Source organism: Panthera tigris, chromosome D1 (genome assembly GCF_018350195.1).
Source record: "Panthera tigris isolate Pti1 chromosome D1, P.tigris_Pti1_mat1.1, whole genome shotgun sequence".
Classification (NCBI taxonomy): domain Eukaryota; kingdom Metazoa; phylum Chordata; class Mammalia; order Carnivora; family Felidae; genus Panthera; species Panthera tigris.
The window spans coordinates 45,743,238-45,759,785 of record NC_056669.1 but is presented as its reverse complement, the minus strand read 5'-3'; the positions used below and the strand labels follow the sequence as shown (position 1 = coordinate 45,759,785).

The 16,548-nt window shown below is 43.1% G+C and overlaps 1 protein-coding gene across 3 annotated transcripts in view; it reads right to left on the bottom strand.

Moving 5' to 3' along the window:
• The window catches only part of ME3 (malic enzyme 3), a 184,034-nt gene that overhangs the window by 90,826 nt on the left and 76,660 nt on the right, over positions 1-16,548 (bottom strand). For all 3 annotated transcript variants that reach the window (XM_042959698.1, XM_042959699.1, XM_042959700.1), the window contains 2 exons: positions 8,077-8,210; positions 4,799-4,948 (listed from right to left, as the gene is read on the bottom strand). In XM_042959698.1, coding sequence (XP_042815632.1) covers positions 4,799-4,948; positions 8,077-8,210 — 284 coding nt within the window. The remainder of the gene's footprint in view (positions 1-4,798; positions 4,949-8,076; positions 8,211-16,548) is intronic.

Sequence of the window (16,548 nt, the reverse complement as noted above, 5' to 3'; positions counted from 1 at the left end):
CAAGGCAGGTGTGGAATCAACACCTGGAAAGCAGCCAAATGGAAACCTGGTGCAACAGCTCAGACTGTCACATGTCAAGTAGCTTAATTGGGTAATCATCTGAAGAAGGGTTTGTGCAAAACATATGCGGGAAGTCTGTACCAAGAGTGTGAGGGAAGAATCCAAGAACACAGTTCAGTCTGCCCACACCTGCCTCAGCCCCGCAGAGCCTCAGGCTCAGGACCTAGCTGGATCATTCTCTCCCAGGAGAGGCTCAGGAAAAGGTTATGTAGCAATCCCCACCAAAGAGTCCTGAGCAATCAAGCATTCCTGCAGCTGCAAGGGCACCCATCCCTAAATGCCCACCAAATAAATGTGCACAGTCCCAAACCACAGCAGGCAGTGTAGTGCAGTGGTTACCTGTCCACGTTCTAGTTCAGACTGCGTGGGTCTGAGTTCTGGCTTTGCTGGTTATGAGCTGTGTGATTTGGGACAAGTTATTTCTCTGTGTCTCAGTGTTCCCATCTACAAATGGGATGGCAGTAGTAACTACCTCTTAGGGGATTGTGAGAATTAAATAAGTTAATATGCAAAGACTTTAGGATGTGCCTGACCTTCAGCAAACAGTTATGCATTACTATGATGCTTTTTTCCTGCTCCAGTTCAACTGCACACCTTGGGCTGGGACCATGGCACTCTTGTTTTCCCCACTGTGTGTCCAGCTTCTGTAGTACCCTGACGGCCCTCACTCAGGGCTGGCCTGGTTCTCTGGGCTCAATGGTTGGCAGGGCCTTGTTTCCACCCATATGAACCCCCACTCTGCCACCATGCCCCTCTCCATTGCTGAGCCATTGGAGAACTGCCAACGGGTCCTGAATCCAGGTGGACACAGCTCTCCCTGTGACTCCAAACACCTTGTGTCGTGGGAAGGAGACCAAGCTCGTTCCTCTTTTTGGGCAGAGCCACTGGCCAATTCTCCTACCCCTCTATTTTCCTGTTTCACCCACCGTGGGGTCCTAGAGGACTTGCATTCTAGCAAGGGAGAGAAGGGTGTGCCTGGATCACTGTAAACAAATGCTTTTCGTCTCAATTCTTTGCTTTCATCTTTTACAGCCCAGCTCAAATGTCATCTCTTTGGTGTGGCTTTCCCTGACTCTGGTAGCCAGAATTCTAACTACCAGTTAGATCTTACACAAGTTCCTTTCCTCTGGCCACCTCAGTTTCCTCATCTGTGAAATGGAGGTACTGTTCCCAGACTAACCTGACAGGACATTGGGAGGATCCACTATGAGCCAATGGATGTAAAAGCTTATCTCCCCTCCCCTGACCCTCCTTGCCAGGCACAGGAGGTGGGGAGATACCCAAGTGAGCTGACCACCCAGGTGTCTATAAAACCTATAATACCAAGCCCTTTCCTGGAATGGCCATTCCCTTCTTCTTTACCCACAGAATTCCTATCCAACCTTCAGGGACCAGCTCAAATATCATCTCTTCTGTGAAGCATTCCTACCACCTCCAGGGAAAAGAAATTTCTCTCTCCCATGGACTCCTGTAATTCTTTGTCTCTATTAAATCTCTTATTTTTTAAACTTTTATTATATTTAACTTATATCATTATTGCCTGGCCCTTCACTGTGCTTGAGGTCAAGAACCATATTTTGTTCTTTGGGGGGTAATTTCACAGCATGTAACATGATGCCCAGCACCTAGTAGTTGCTCCATCAGTGATGAGGGAAACAAAGGGAAGAGAAATGCAGTTCAAATTAAATTCCCTCATCATAGCATGCAGACCACTGATAGATGTCAGAGACATGCAGTGTGTAACGCTCCCCAAGAAGCTTATGGCTGCCTTAATGCCTTAATGTTTACACTTCCTTAAAAACTAAAAGCAACCTTATCTTGACAATAGCTAAATCTTTAGGGTCCTATGAGACCTTGCTTCCAGCATCCAGAAATTCCTTGGAGACTTATGTTACTCTACCTCCCCTCCCTGCACAAACTTGAGAGTATATAATCAGTTGTTCCTCACAACCCTAGTGCAGCTCCTTCTGCCCACAGGTCCTGTCCCCGTGCTTCAGTAAAATCACCTTTTTTGCACCAAAGACATCTCAAGAATTTTCTTGGCCATTTTCCCACGAACCCTACTTCAAATTCCATCAATAAGTGTCCATTAACTCAAGTTCAGTTTTGTGTGTTCCCTGGATTCTAGAGTGGGTTCTGGAGGCAAAGTCTACCTTAAGAACCTGTTGTATGTGCAGGATCCTGATCCTAGTAACTGGTTCATCCGGAACCAACAACCAAATCTACAATCTAGATTGTAGCCTGGGAGTGGGATAGCCTTGCATTTCCACAGGACCTCAGTGGCCAGCCAGTACAGGCAGTGAGCCATGTCATAAGGGCTGAAGGACTTCAGGAAACAGTAGGTTCTGGAAGAGTCCAATTGTGTCTGTAGTTAAACATATGAGTTCATTAAATGTTCAATGACTCAATTTTCTTTTTAAAAATGTAAAAGTGTGTATGTATGACGCTACATGTAGCAATTTTTCCTTCCTCCTACAACAGTCACTGAAGACAAATAAACACTCACATGTATGACAGATACCTAATCCACACATCACATTTTACTCTCACAATGACTAGTTGATATAGGTAGTATTATTACCTTCATTTTACAAATGTTGAAATTAAGGCTGAGAGAGGATAAGGAAATTGCCCAAGGTCAAGGAGACTAAAAGTCAGGGCTGACAGCAAAGACGTAGCTCTTTCTAGTCAGTACACAATGCTACTTTCCCATCAGTGTCAAGTGCTTGCCAAGTACTGGTGTAGTATATGCAAATGGATCTGACATAGTGACTAACACCTCAAGAAATCTGTGTTCTGGTAGAGGGGGCTGATATACAAATAATTAAAAACATGAAGCACAAAAAATGTAACTATGGAATGGAACTACATGTAATGAATTGAGGGGGAGGCAAAGGAAGGAGTGAGCAGTTCAGCCCTGGTGGATCAGGGAGGGCAGAGAAGCTGACTCTTGGGTGACCTTGAAGGCTAGCAACAATTCTGATGGACAGAGAACAAGGAAAGAAGAGAATGCAGATGTCTGAGGCAGAGAGGAACACATGTGCAAAGGCACAGAGGATTAGAGCACCAGACGTACTTGGCCATGAGGAACAGATCAGTGTAGCCAGAGCATGGGATTTCTGGGCCGGAGCTGGGCTGTGACAGGCTTACTTTCATCAAAGTGCTGGACTTGTTTCTTTAAGACTTGGAGGCTGCTGATGGCCTTGGAGGAGGGAAATGAGCTGACCTGCACCCTGCAGGAGGGAGGACCTGGGAGGATCATTTCTGAGTAAGAACTGGCAGGTAAACAGGGTCCTACATCCTTTAGAAATGTTCTAGCAGCTCCCAAGGTCTCTGCCACTACTGGTTTCAGATGAGAGTAAGAGAAAAGGAGTCTCTTTCCTCTTGAAAAAGGCAGGTTGAAGACCACTGCTACAGGGTCTGGGTGCAGTCCCCCCATAGGACTACAGAAGAATGGCTCCTTTTTTTTTTTTTTTAAGTTTATTTACTTTGTTTTTAGAGAGACAGAGACAGTGAGTGAGTGGGGAGGGGGAAGAGAGAGAGCGAAAATCCTGAGCACGCTCCATGCTCAGCACAGAGACTGAGGCAGGGCTCAATCCCACAAACCATGAGATCATGACCCGAGCCCAAAATCAGGAGTCAGACGTTTAACTGACTGAGCCATTCAGACACTCCATGGCTGCTCTGAGTGATGAGGTCAGGTCTGCTTCAACAGCTGGACCCCACCCCCACCCCAAGAAGATGAGACATGACACACTGCCCTTGGCCAAAGGTGACAGTGGGGCCAGAAGAGGAAAAGAACCGGCATCAGGGCCTCCACGTGCTCAGGCGGCAGGCTCATCCCAAATGCTGGCTTCACAACTGGAACAATGTTTTTCCAAATCAACAAAAGATGTTCTAGATCCATGATTACATGCTCCTCATATACCAAAGGATTTATAAATTCTATGCAAACATAAATTACACATCAGTGCACAGCACACTGTATCTTAACATATTCTAACACAGACTAAAACAGTGGTCCATTACATATAATAAACCCAGGCCAGTCTTTTATCAGCAGTGCTAGAAATATGTATTGATAATAACCAGGCACCTTGCACTGAGGATCTTTGGAAAACACTCTCATTTTTCCTTTTTTATACCTTTTTAAAAATATATATTCTGAACTCATCATGAAAAAAAAAAACACAAGCAATCTTTTTAGAAAGACTGCCCTCTAAATTCTTTGGCTCTGAAAGAAACTGTAGTGCCAAATTTTTGTCTAATAAAATGACATTTTAAGTGGAATCTGAGTCAAGCCCAAATGAAGGAATACTGCTTCTTTGAGTCAGCAAAAGAATTCAGTCTTTGGTATCCAACACTCCATTATTCATTGGCCCGAACTGGCAAGAGAGCCGTCGGCACTGTGGAGATGACAAGAGACGGGGTAGGTGGTAGGTAGATAATGAGAGAAAAACAATCTGAAATACCTTTCAGGCCAACTTTGAACAACATGTTGAGCATTTATCATTGGGAGGTGGAAGGGCTCTGTTATTCCCTTGCTAGACCCTCTCTCAGCTCATTTCTCTGGGCGTGGAGTAATTTCCTGAGCAAGAGCTTAAGATCAAATGTCTTGTCGAGCCTTTGGCGCAACCAGGAATAGCCTCCAGAGTCCCATTAAGCAAGGCCAGAGGGAAGAATAGATTCCCCAACATGAGACGGCCCCTCCCTGAGCCCACGCCCCAGGATGGCTCACCGGGGCCTGCGGAAGGTCAGGCCATAGTGCTGACAGGCCAGCCCCACGGTGGGGGTGTACACGATGGGCATGAATTTCTCCACGTCTGACGTCAGCACTCGGTAGAAGAGCTTCTCGTTCCGGTCCTGGAGTGTCATGAGAATGATGTACCTTGGAAAGGGAGACGAGAATCACACTGGTCACATGAGCACCATAGTGGCAGAGCAGAGGTCCCTTGATGCAAAGACCCAGGGCTCCCGTTCAGCTACTTACAATGGCACGTTCATGGGCAAATCACTATCTCCCCTAAGCATGGGTCTCATTTCTTGTAAAATGTGGAGGATATTGTCTGCCTTATAGTACTTATCATTATTCATGGCATAGACACTATTCTAAACATTTTATATTAACTCATTTAAAACCCCCAAAGACTTGTGAGGTAGGTCCTATAATTCTGGCTGTTTTATAGATAAGGAGGGTAAGGCACAGAGAAATGAAATGGATTTGAACTTAAGCAATCTGACTCCAGAATCACAACCATGATGCAAGATGGTTAGTTATGTTATTACTGTGTGGACATTACTGAATGAAAAAATAATAGGGGCGCTTAGGTGGCTCAGTCAGTTAAGCTTCTTGACTTTCGCTCAGGTCATGATCTTGCCAGTCAGAGTTCGAGCCCCTCATCAGGCTCTGTGCTGACAGTTCAGAGCCTGGAGCCTGTTTCAGATTCTGTGTCTCCCTTTCGCTCTCTGCCCCTCCCCCATTCGTGCTGTCTCTATTTCTCTCTCTCTCTAAAAAATAAACATTAAAAAAAATTTAAAAAGAAAAAATAATAATATGCTGGAGGTGGCATAGAGTCGAGGAAAATACAGAACACACCAGAGCTGGACTTTCCCACTACAAAGGGCTGGTCCCTGTCACAAGCAGAGCTCCCCGAGTGGCTGAGTACCACTTGACCTCAGGAGGTGTGCTCCAAAAAAAATCTCTTTCTCACCTATTCCCTGAAGCCTGAAATCAGTAAGCCAGGAAAAAAGCCTTTCATTCAGAGTCCTGAAAATGCAAAAACCCTGGGGGAAAAAAACCCAAGGGCTGAAATTCAAGGTGAGGTGTTGGTGACTACTGATATCACACCCGTTCTGGACAACAGTGTAGGAGAGTATGGAGGCACTTGAGCCCTGGCATGGAATGGGGTGGGAGAGAGGTACCCAGAGGGGAATGATCCCTCACATGGTATCAGGGTCCTGGGTTTGAACCCCAGTTCTGCTGTTAACTAGCATTGTGACTCTGGGGAAGTCATGTGACTTCCCGGGGCCTCAGCCTCTTCCCTACCAAAGGCCCTGGTCTAGAACTAAAAACAGTGTTTTAGAAGGAAGGGAGGATTTCTGCTTGCGTAGCCAGGATCTCAGCTCGTTACTAGTGTTCTGAGCTCATTCCCTTACTCAGTAGCCATTTGCACACATCTCTTCCCAGTTCTGCATCCAGTGATATCAAGTTGATAACTTGAAATCGGTCATGGTTGGGAGTATTTATATCATGGAAATTGGCCAATGCTATAAATCAGTGTTCTCCTCATGCCCCAGAACCAGTTACTATAAATTTACCAGCATACCATTACCCTTACTGGAAAGAAGCCAGGGAGCTTCCTTAGCATTTCCCTGAGCGCCTGCTGAAATAAGGGACTCTGGGAATGAGTGGGTCAGAGGAGTCAACAGACCATCAGGAGCAAGCCCTGTAGAGCAGCCAGTATCAGGCACGTCCCCTGCTCCCTGAGCCTGGCATGTCTTCCCAGGCATATGAGTAAAGTCTATCTAGCTGAAAAAAACTGGGGACAGGGAAGGGTTTAGGACTTTTAATTCTTAGGAAAAAGGATTTCACATTAGACTTTAATTCTTTGTAAATTTAACAAACAGGGGAAGTTCAGATTGTTCAAAGTTAGAACATGTGTAATGCTGTTGGTTGGATTAATCCTGTACTTTCTGGTTTGGTCTTCAGGGTGACATAGTTACCCTGAGAGGAATAAACAAGAAGGAAAGAATATTTGACCTGGGCTGCAGTATGGCCTTGGAGTTAATGGGAGTGATACCCATAGAGTTTACCTGTTCCGGAATAGAGGGAAGGGGGGAAGCAGAGCTTTCATTATTCACTACAATTTAGAAAAAATGGACTCTATGGGGGAAGCATGGGAAGACAGGTGCAGGATTTGACATCCTGCTGAGGGGGACACCCACACCATCAATGACCCAAAGTCTTGGCCATGAAGCTCTACAGATATTTGGGGGGGGGTCTCTTATCTTCTCCCCAAATTTCTGCCGGAGCCCAGCAAGGCGCTGTATTTATTTTTGCACGCTTTTGCACAGTGCCTAGTGTTGTAAGTTACAGTTACTATGTAACTATTCTGAGCACATTACAAATACTAATGCATTTAAGGCCTTATCATAACCCTATGAGTTAGATACCACTGGTATGGTACAGATGAGCAATGAACCAGAGGGGCTGAGTAAGTTTTGCTGTTAAGTGATAGAATGAGGATTTGAACTCAGTCTAATACTAGAGTCTAGTCTTACAGCCACTGAGCTCTAATGCCTCTTAGCTATGGCACAGCAGAGCAATTAAAAGCAGACTCTGGAGCGAACTGTGTTCAAATCCTGGCTGTACCAATTCACAGCCATGTGACGTGGGAGGTCACCACCTTCTTTAGTAAAACTGACAAAGCTGACCCTATGATCCCTCATTTGGCTCTTCGTGTAGTACCCCCACTGGGAGAACCCAGAGGGGAGGCAGGGTTATTAACGGCTCCCATAAACCTCTAACATACGACATCTGAGGTCCCTTCGGAGGTGTCATTGTGCATTTCCCCTCTTCTCCCACACATTCCCCTTACTGTAGGAACCTGGGCCATGTACCACTTCCTTGACCCACCTTGCTCCCCTTCTCCCCCTTGCTCCCCTTCTCCCTGTTGAGTGAAATGCCTTCCATGAACCCCAGTGCCGTCTGCTGAAGTCCCATCAGTGCTTCTCTGGCTGACTCAGATACCATCACTTCCCAGAGGCCCAACCAGATTCCACTGGTTGGACGTCAGTCTCCCTTCCCAGTTCTCCCAAGACATGTCTACGGTGCCTCTATCATAACAAGCCCTGTCCCTCAGGGAGACCACCATCCTGTGGAAGACAGGACTGGGTCTGGGATGTCTCAGGGCTCTCAGCCTTTCCCTGCTGCAGAGAACCAAGAGAACCTTGTATGGGCCACAAGAAACAGCTCAGCCTGTGGCTCGAGTAGAGAGAGCAGATCTAGGCACTGACTTGTCCAGGTCGCTCTGCTGCCGCTCATAGTATCTCATGATCCGGAGAAGCTGGACGTCCTGGCTCAGGAAGCAGGGGGGAATCAGGCCGTGGATTCCAAGCTGCAGCCTTTCTTCAAGTGTAAAGGCCATCCCCTGGGAAGAACAAGAAAGAAACACACATGCGAAGGGATATGTGTAAAACTACAGAACAGAAAGGTTCCATTCACAGACAGGCAAAAGTCACTGATTCAACAGTGGGCCCTGCATTTGAATCCCACCTCTGCCATTTAAATGACGGGCAATCTTGTGCTAAGTACTTGGATTCTTCTGAGTTTCAGATTCTTCCCGGAAGAATGAGGAAAATATCTACGTGGTCAGTTTTTTTGGTTAGTTTTTGGTTTTTTTTTTTTAAATGTGTTTTACTTTTTAGAACAATTTTGGATTTACAGAAAAAATGAGAAGACAGTACAGAGAGTTCCCATATATCCCCTCAGCCAATTTCTATTATTAATATCGTCTATCACTTCAGTACATTTGTTAGAGCTCAAGAACCTATAGTGACATGTTATTATGAAGCAAACGCCATAGTTTATTCAGGCTTCCTTGAGGTTTTTTTTGTTTTAGAGAGCAAATGAGCAGGGAAGAGGGGCGGGGGGTGGGGCAGAGAGAGCATCTTAAGTAGGCACCATGCTCAACGTGGAGGCTGATGCAGGACTCAATCCCACAACCCTCGGATCATGACCTGAGTTGGAATCAAGACTCAGGCACTCAACCAACTGAGCCACAGGTGCCCCATAGCCTTCCTTAGTTTTTACCTATGGCCCTTTCTGTTGTTCTTTTTGCAGGATCCCACACTACATCTAGTGATCATGTCTCCTTAGGCTCCTCTGTCTGACAGTTTATCAGACCTTCCTTGTTTTTGATGACTGAGAGTTTTGAGGAGTACTGGTCATGTATTTTATACAATACCCTTCTATGGAATATGTCTGATGTTTTTTTCATGACTCTACTGGGGTTATGGGTTTTTAGAAGGAAGACACAAAGTGCCATTTTACACATCAGATCAAGATACATACTGTCAACACGATTTATCACTGTTGATATCAACCTTGATCGTGACCCTGATCACCTGGCTGGGTAGTGCTTGTCAGGGTTCTCCACCGTAAAGTGACTCCTTTTTTGGAATCTTCTGCATGCAAGATTTGTCCCTTCTCCCCATTTATTTATTCAATCATTTATTTATATTAGAATGGACTCATGCGTATTTATTTTATGCTTTGGGTTATAATCCAATATTTATTTTGTTGCTCAAATTGTTCCAGCTTTGGCCATTGGGAACTCTTTCAGATGGCTCCTGTGTCCCTTTGACATATTCCCCTAATTCCTTCCTCCTCACTCCCTCTTTCTCTTCCTTCCTTCCTCTCTCTTTCTTTCTTTCTCTCTCTTCCTTCCTTCTTTTTCTTTTCTTCTCTTTTCTTTCTCTCACTTTCTTCCTGCCTCCCTCCCTCCATCTCTTTCTCTCTCTCTTTCTTTCATCTACTTCTTACTTTCTGGCACAAGATGATCTAGGATCACCTTTTATGTTATAGCCTGCTCTGGTCCTAGAATCAGCCATTCATTCAAGGAGACCTAATTCCTTCTTTGAAACATGGCATTGGAAACCAAGGTCTGGTCTCTACTCAATACATGTGCTACTTACTACTGGGGTTTTATTGTTTCTAGTCCCTCTCAGCTAAAAGAGCAAGGAAATGAATCTATATTAAGCTAAACATAACTTCATAGTAATATCTCTAATCCATTACTGCATGGATCATTCTAGCCTCATCACTTTGCTAATCTGTAAATTCTTACTGCACCAGTGAGAGACTAAGCTCCCAACACTAAGTACATGCCACCCATGTACTTAATTACTCAATTCCAGTATACACATTTGGTATCAGAATTGTTAACCCATGCCACCATGGGAAACAACTTAATACACTAGATTATAGTGCTTATAAGCTGTTCCTTTTGCCTTTAGTCTTCCAAACTTCACTTATTTCCACAGCTACTTAGGTCAGCACTTTTCCTTCCACTCCTTCACTGAGGTTGTATCATACATCTATGTATGATATAACACAGTTACATTCTCATGTTACAGTGTGCATTTGATCCAGTAGCCTATTAAATGATTTGGAAAAAAAATCTGGATACACTAAGATCCATTCTTTGTACTGTAAAGTTGTAGGAGTTTTGACAAATGCATAAGGTCTTGAATCCAACATTATGGCATCATGCAAAATAGTCTCACAGCTCTAAATATTCCATGTGCTTTACCTATTCATCCCTCCCTTCCTCCCCCTGGACCTCTGGCAACTACTGATTTTTTGGCTGTCTGTACAGTTTTATCTTTCCCAGAATGTCACACAACTGGAATCACACAGTATGTAGCCTTTCCAGATTGGCTAATTTCACTTAGCCAGAAGCACATAAGGTTCATCCATCTATTTCTGCGGCTTCCTAACTCATTTCTTCTTATCATGGGAGGACATTCCATGGTCTGGCTGTCCCCTAGTTTCTCCGTTTATCTATTCATCTTGGTTGCTTCCAGTTTTTGGTGAATATAAATAAAGTTGCTATAAATATTCATGTGCAGGTTTTTGTGCAGACATAAGTTTTCAAATCAATTGAGTAAATACGTAGGAGTGCAAGTGCTAGATCATATGGTAAGGCTATGTTTAGCTTTTTACACAAACTGCCAAACTGTTTTCTAAAGTGGCTGTGCTATTTTGCATTCCCACCGCAGCAATGGAGTTTCTATTGCTCCATATCCTTTCTAGCATTTGGTACTGCCAGTTTTTTAAATTTTAGTCATTGTAATAGAACTGTAATGGCATATTATTGTAGTTTTAATCTGTAACTCTCTATTGACATATTAATGGTGAGCATTTTTTCATATGCTTATTTTCCGTCTGTGTACCTTTTTTGGTGAGGTATCTGCTCAGATTTTTGCCCATTTTTTTGCTTGTTTTCCCTAATGTTAAGTTTGAACATTTCTTTGATCTGAGTTTCAATGTAACCCATATCAAAACTCAAACGACCTCTTTTGCAGAAATAGAAAAGTCAATCCTCAAATTCATATGCAATAGCAAGGGGCCCTGGACAAACAAAACCATTATTTAATTTAATTTAATTTAATTTAATTTAATTTAATTTAATTTATTTTTTAATATGAAATTTATTGTCACATCGATTTCCATACAACACCCAGTGCTCATCCCAACAGGTGCCCTCCTCAATACCCATCACCCACCCTCTCCTCCCTCCCACCCCCCATCAACCCTCAGTTTATTCTCAGTTTTTAAGAGTCTCTTATGGTTTGGCTCTTTCCCTCTCTAACCTTTTTTTTTTCCCTTCCCCTCCCCCCATGGTCTTCTGTTAAGTTTCTCAGGATCCACATAAGAGTGAAAACATATGGTATCTGTCTTTCTCTGTATGGCTTATTTCACTTAGCATAACACTCTCCAGTTCCATCCACGTTGCTACAAATGGCCACATTTCATACTTTCTCATTGCCAACTAGTATTCCATATGTAAACCACAACTTCTTTATCCATTCATCAGTTGATGGACATTTAGGCTCTTTCCATAATTTGGCTATTGTTGAAAGTGCTGCTATAAATATTGGGGTACAAGTGCCCCTAGGCATCAGCACTCCTGTTATCCCTTGGGTAAATTCCCAGCAGTGCTATTGCTGGGTAATAGGGTAGATCTGTTTTTAATTTTTTGAGGAACCTCCATGCTCTTTTCCAGAGTGGCTGTGCCAGTTTGCATTCCCACCAACAGTGCAAGAGGGTTCCTGTTTCTCCACACCCTCTCCACCATCTATAGTCTCCTGATTTGTTCATTTTAGCCACTCTAACTGGTATGAGGTGATATCTCAATGTGGTTTTGATTTGTATTTCCCTGATGAGGAGTGATGTTGAGCATCTTTTCATGTGCCTGTTGGCCATCTGGATGTCTTCTTTAGAGAAGTATCTATTCATGTCTTCTGCCCATTTCTTCACTGGATTATTTGTTTTTTGGGTATTGAGTTTGGTGAGTTCTTTATAGGTTCTGGATACTAGCCCTTTATCCGATATGTTATTTGCAAATATCTTTTCCCATTCCATCAGCTGCCTTTTAGTTTTGTTGATTGTTTCCTTTGCTGTGTAGAAGCTTATCTTCGTGAGGTCCCAATAGTTCATTTTTGCTTTTAATTCCCTTGTCTTTGGAGATGTGTCAAGTAAGAAATTGCTGGACAGCAACATGCAGGACAATGAAACTAGACCACTTTCTTACACCATTCACAAAAATAAACTCAAAATGGATGAAGGACTTATATGTGTGACAGGAAACAAAACCATTATTTTAAGTTTATTTATTTATTTATTTATTCATTTATTTATTTATTTTGAAAGAGAGAGAGAGAGAGACAGAGAGAGAGAGAGAGAGAGAGAGTGTGCATGGATGGGGGAGGGGCAAAGAGAGGAGAGAGACAATCCCAAGCAGGCTCCGTACTGTCAGTACAGAGCCTGACCCGGGGCTCTGTACTCATGAACCATGAAGTCATGATCTGAGCAGAAATCAAGAGTTGGATGCTTAACTGACTGAGCCACCCAGGTGCCCCCACAAACCATCTTTAAAAAAGAAGATTTTAAAATGTAACACAAAGCTACAATAATCCAAACAGGGTACTAGCCTAAGGATAGATAAATAGATCAACAGAATAGAATCAAGAGTTCAGAAATAAACTCATACATTGACGGCAAATTGCTTTTTGACAAGAATGCTGAGTTCATTCAATGGGGGAAAGAACAGTCTCTTAAAGACATGTGCTGGGATAACTGGATTTCCACATGCGAAAGAATAAAGTTGGATCCCTACCTCATACTCAATACAAAAATTAACAAAAAGTGGATCAATAACCTAAGTATAAGAGCTAAAATCATAAAACTCTTGGAAGAAAACACAGGGATAAACCTTCATGACCTTGGATATAGCTATGAGTTCTTCGATGTGATATTAAAAGCACCAGTAACAAAGGAAAAATTAAGTAAATAGACTTCATTTGAAAACTTTCGTGCAAAAAGGACACTAACTATTAAGAAAGTGAAAAGACAACTTAGAGAATGGGAGAAATATTTGGAAATAACATAAGGCATTTAATATCTAGAATCTATAAATAATTGCTATAACAGAACCAACAAAAAACAACCCAATTGAAAAATGGGCAAATAAATAACTTGAATACACATTGCTCCAAAGAAGATACATAAATGGCCAATAACACATGAAAAACGGTCAGCATCATTAATCATTAGGAAAATACAAATCAAAACTACAATGAAATACCATTTCATACCCACTAGAATGGCTGTAATAACAACAGTAAATGACAAGTGTTGATGAGGCTGTGGAAAAATTAAAACCCTCATACACTGCTGGTACGAATGGAAAGTGTTGCAGCCTCTATGGAAAAATAGTTTAGCAGTTCCTCAAAGCTAAACATAGAATTACCAGATGACCCCAGCAACTCACACCCAGATATATACCCAAAGGAATGGAAAACAAGGACTTGAATAGACACTTGTACACCAACATCCAATGCAGCATTATTCACAATAGCTAAAAGGTGGAATCAACCCAACGTATGAGGAGATAAACAAAATGTATACAGGAACAATGAAGATTTAGTCAAGTGTAAAAAGGAATGAAGTTCTGATACATGCTGCTACATGGGTGAACCCTGAAAATGACATGCTAAATGAAATAAGCGAGGTATGGAAGGACAAATACAGGATTCCACTTACATGAAATGTCAAAATAGGTAAATTCACAGAGACAGCGTAGATTAAGATTACTAAGGGCTGAGAGGGGGTAAGTTATTGCTTAACGGTTACAGAATTTCTGTTTGGGATATGATGAAAAACTTTGGAAATGGACAGCGGTGACGGTTGGACAACTTTGTGAATACACTTGATGCCACTTAATTGTACACTTAAGAATGGTTAAAATGGCAAATTTTGTTATACTTTACCACAACTTTAAAAAGAATTAATAACATACCCTAAACCATTAAGATGTACACTTTACATGGGTGAATTATAACTCAATAAAGCTGTCTTAAAAGAATTCTTTGTGTGTTTTGGATCCAAATCTTGTATCAGACATGTACGTTATAACTATGTCTCTGAGTATGCGGCTGGTCTTTTCATTCTCTTACCAGAGTCTTTCACAAACAAGCTTTTTCTGGTTTGGGCGCGGGCAGGGAGATGGGGAACAAGTGGGACGTCACGGAATCTGCTCCCTGGCCTGTTAAGCCCTCTGGAGACAGCGTCTGCTGGCCGAAGTTCAGGGACTGTTCTCTAAGGGACACTGGGAGACACGGGGACCACAGCTGCCCTACCTTTATCCCAGCATGATAGAGTGCCACCCACGGTGTGAAGAAGACCTTTTCTGTGTAGAGCTCGGGCGGCACAGCCTAGAAGCTCCTGGCTTTCTCATGAAGGGTCCTGGGAGTGACGACAGTAGCAAGCTCCTGAGTGGCTGCCACGGGTGGAGGACATCAACAAGGAAGGGAGCAGAATCTCCACAGGGGTTTTGTAGGGGACTGAGAGCAGTTTTTAATTAATTAGTTAATTGCTTATTCTGTCAGTGTGGCTGCCATCGTATCCGAAGCTGATGGCACCTGGAGCAACTCTGGTTAAGCCCTCCATCCACAATGAGCCCCAGGTAGCGCAAGGTTCCTCCCACAAGTGGGGAAGGCTATGCGTGGTAAGCGAGAGCTAGATTGTTCCCAGGGCAGTCTAGCTGCCCCCAGAGCCCCTGGACACCAGAGCTCCCCGCATTGCCCTGCCAGCTGAAAAATACCTCCTCTACTACGATTATTACAAGCTCTGTTAGAGAGAGTTCGGTAATGACGGAGATGCAAGCCCGCATGCTGATCGTCCACACGTTAGGATTGTTGCCATCATCAGCTCCAAGAAAGGGGTCTCATAAATACCCAATCTTACCTTATCCTTACAACCACACTGTGTGGAGGTTTTACAACCTCTACTAGATGAGGTTCTACAACCTTTCTAGAGGAGATGGCTAACCAAGAGAGGTTATATCATGCTCTGGAAGTTGCCCAGCTGTGGCCTGTATTTCATTGCTTCTTAACTAGGATGCATCTTACAATCAGTGAGCACATTTGGTGCCAATCATTTCTTCATGATTTCATTGACTAGGGGCAAGTGACAGAACCAAGATGTGATCACAGGCTTCATGTGTTGCCATTACCATATTTCCCTACCAGGGCCTTGGTGGATAGGCCTCAGAAAATGTGAGTTGGGATACAGGTGGTGACAGAGAAGTGGAAAGAAAGAAAGAAAAATAAAGAAGTGAATAAAAGTTAGACTCCTTGGTTACTCCCAATTTTCTCTTTGTTTTTGTTTTGTAATCTCTAAAACCATGAATACTGGGCTCCTCCAGTGTTTTTAAAAAGCAATAAAGACATCTCAGCTTAGTGAAAATCCTAAAGAGTTGTTCCCCCCCTCTCCGATGTGCTGGAGGTGTAAGAAAGTTCTATCCTAAGATAGGCTCCACTGTGTTTGAAAGTATGACTCACAAAGAATTCTCAAAGTACTGTTCACACATAAAATTCCACACTTTTTCTTCATCAAAGCCCAAAGTCACCAGTTCATAAATCCCCTGTGCTGGCCACCGGCTTTGCAAGCTGGTGCAACACTGAGGTCCCCGATCATTTTGCAGGAAACCACCCACCCTGGACACTGAGCACTTTCACCAAACACCATTAGGCAGGAGACTGTTCACTGGCTTGGTAAAGACTGTGATCGTCTCTTCTTGGCCCCGGGGATCCCAGGGAGGCCCAGGCATTGAATTATGACATCATCTTTGCTAATGACCGCTGTGGCTTTTAATAATAGTCCTCTTCTCTCTACAAGGCTAAGTGTTTCTCTTGGCTGATTGCCACCAACTTCTTTTGTATTTGAGGGAAAAATTATGACTGTGTAGCAACTGGTAATTTCAGGGATTAAAAAAATACTTCTAGAAGCTTCTTTTCATCCTGAAGCTAATGTGAAGGCAACTTCAGATTTACAAGTTTGTAAAGCAGAAATTCAGGCACGTTAGCTGTATGATGGCCTCCAAAATAGGATTAGCGCAAGATGATTCACTAGCACATAGCAGAGAAGTATTTGAATTTATATTTCTCTAAAAAATAAATAAAATTTGCTAATTGACACTCAAGACTCTTGATCTGTATGTCAAAAAGTCATATAATTCCCATAAGGTATACCAGGAATCCTGAGGTAAAAGTAGGGCTTGTACAACACGGAGGAGTTCACAGTGGGGCCCTTATTCATTTTTACCACGTTGAGAAATTATAGTCTCTGTGTGCCTGGTTAAATAAGAGTTATGCATTGTATTATCGAATTGTAACAAAGCCCTCAAAATAGAACAAGTGGCT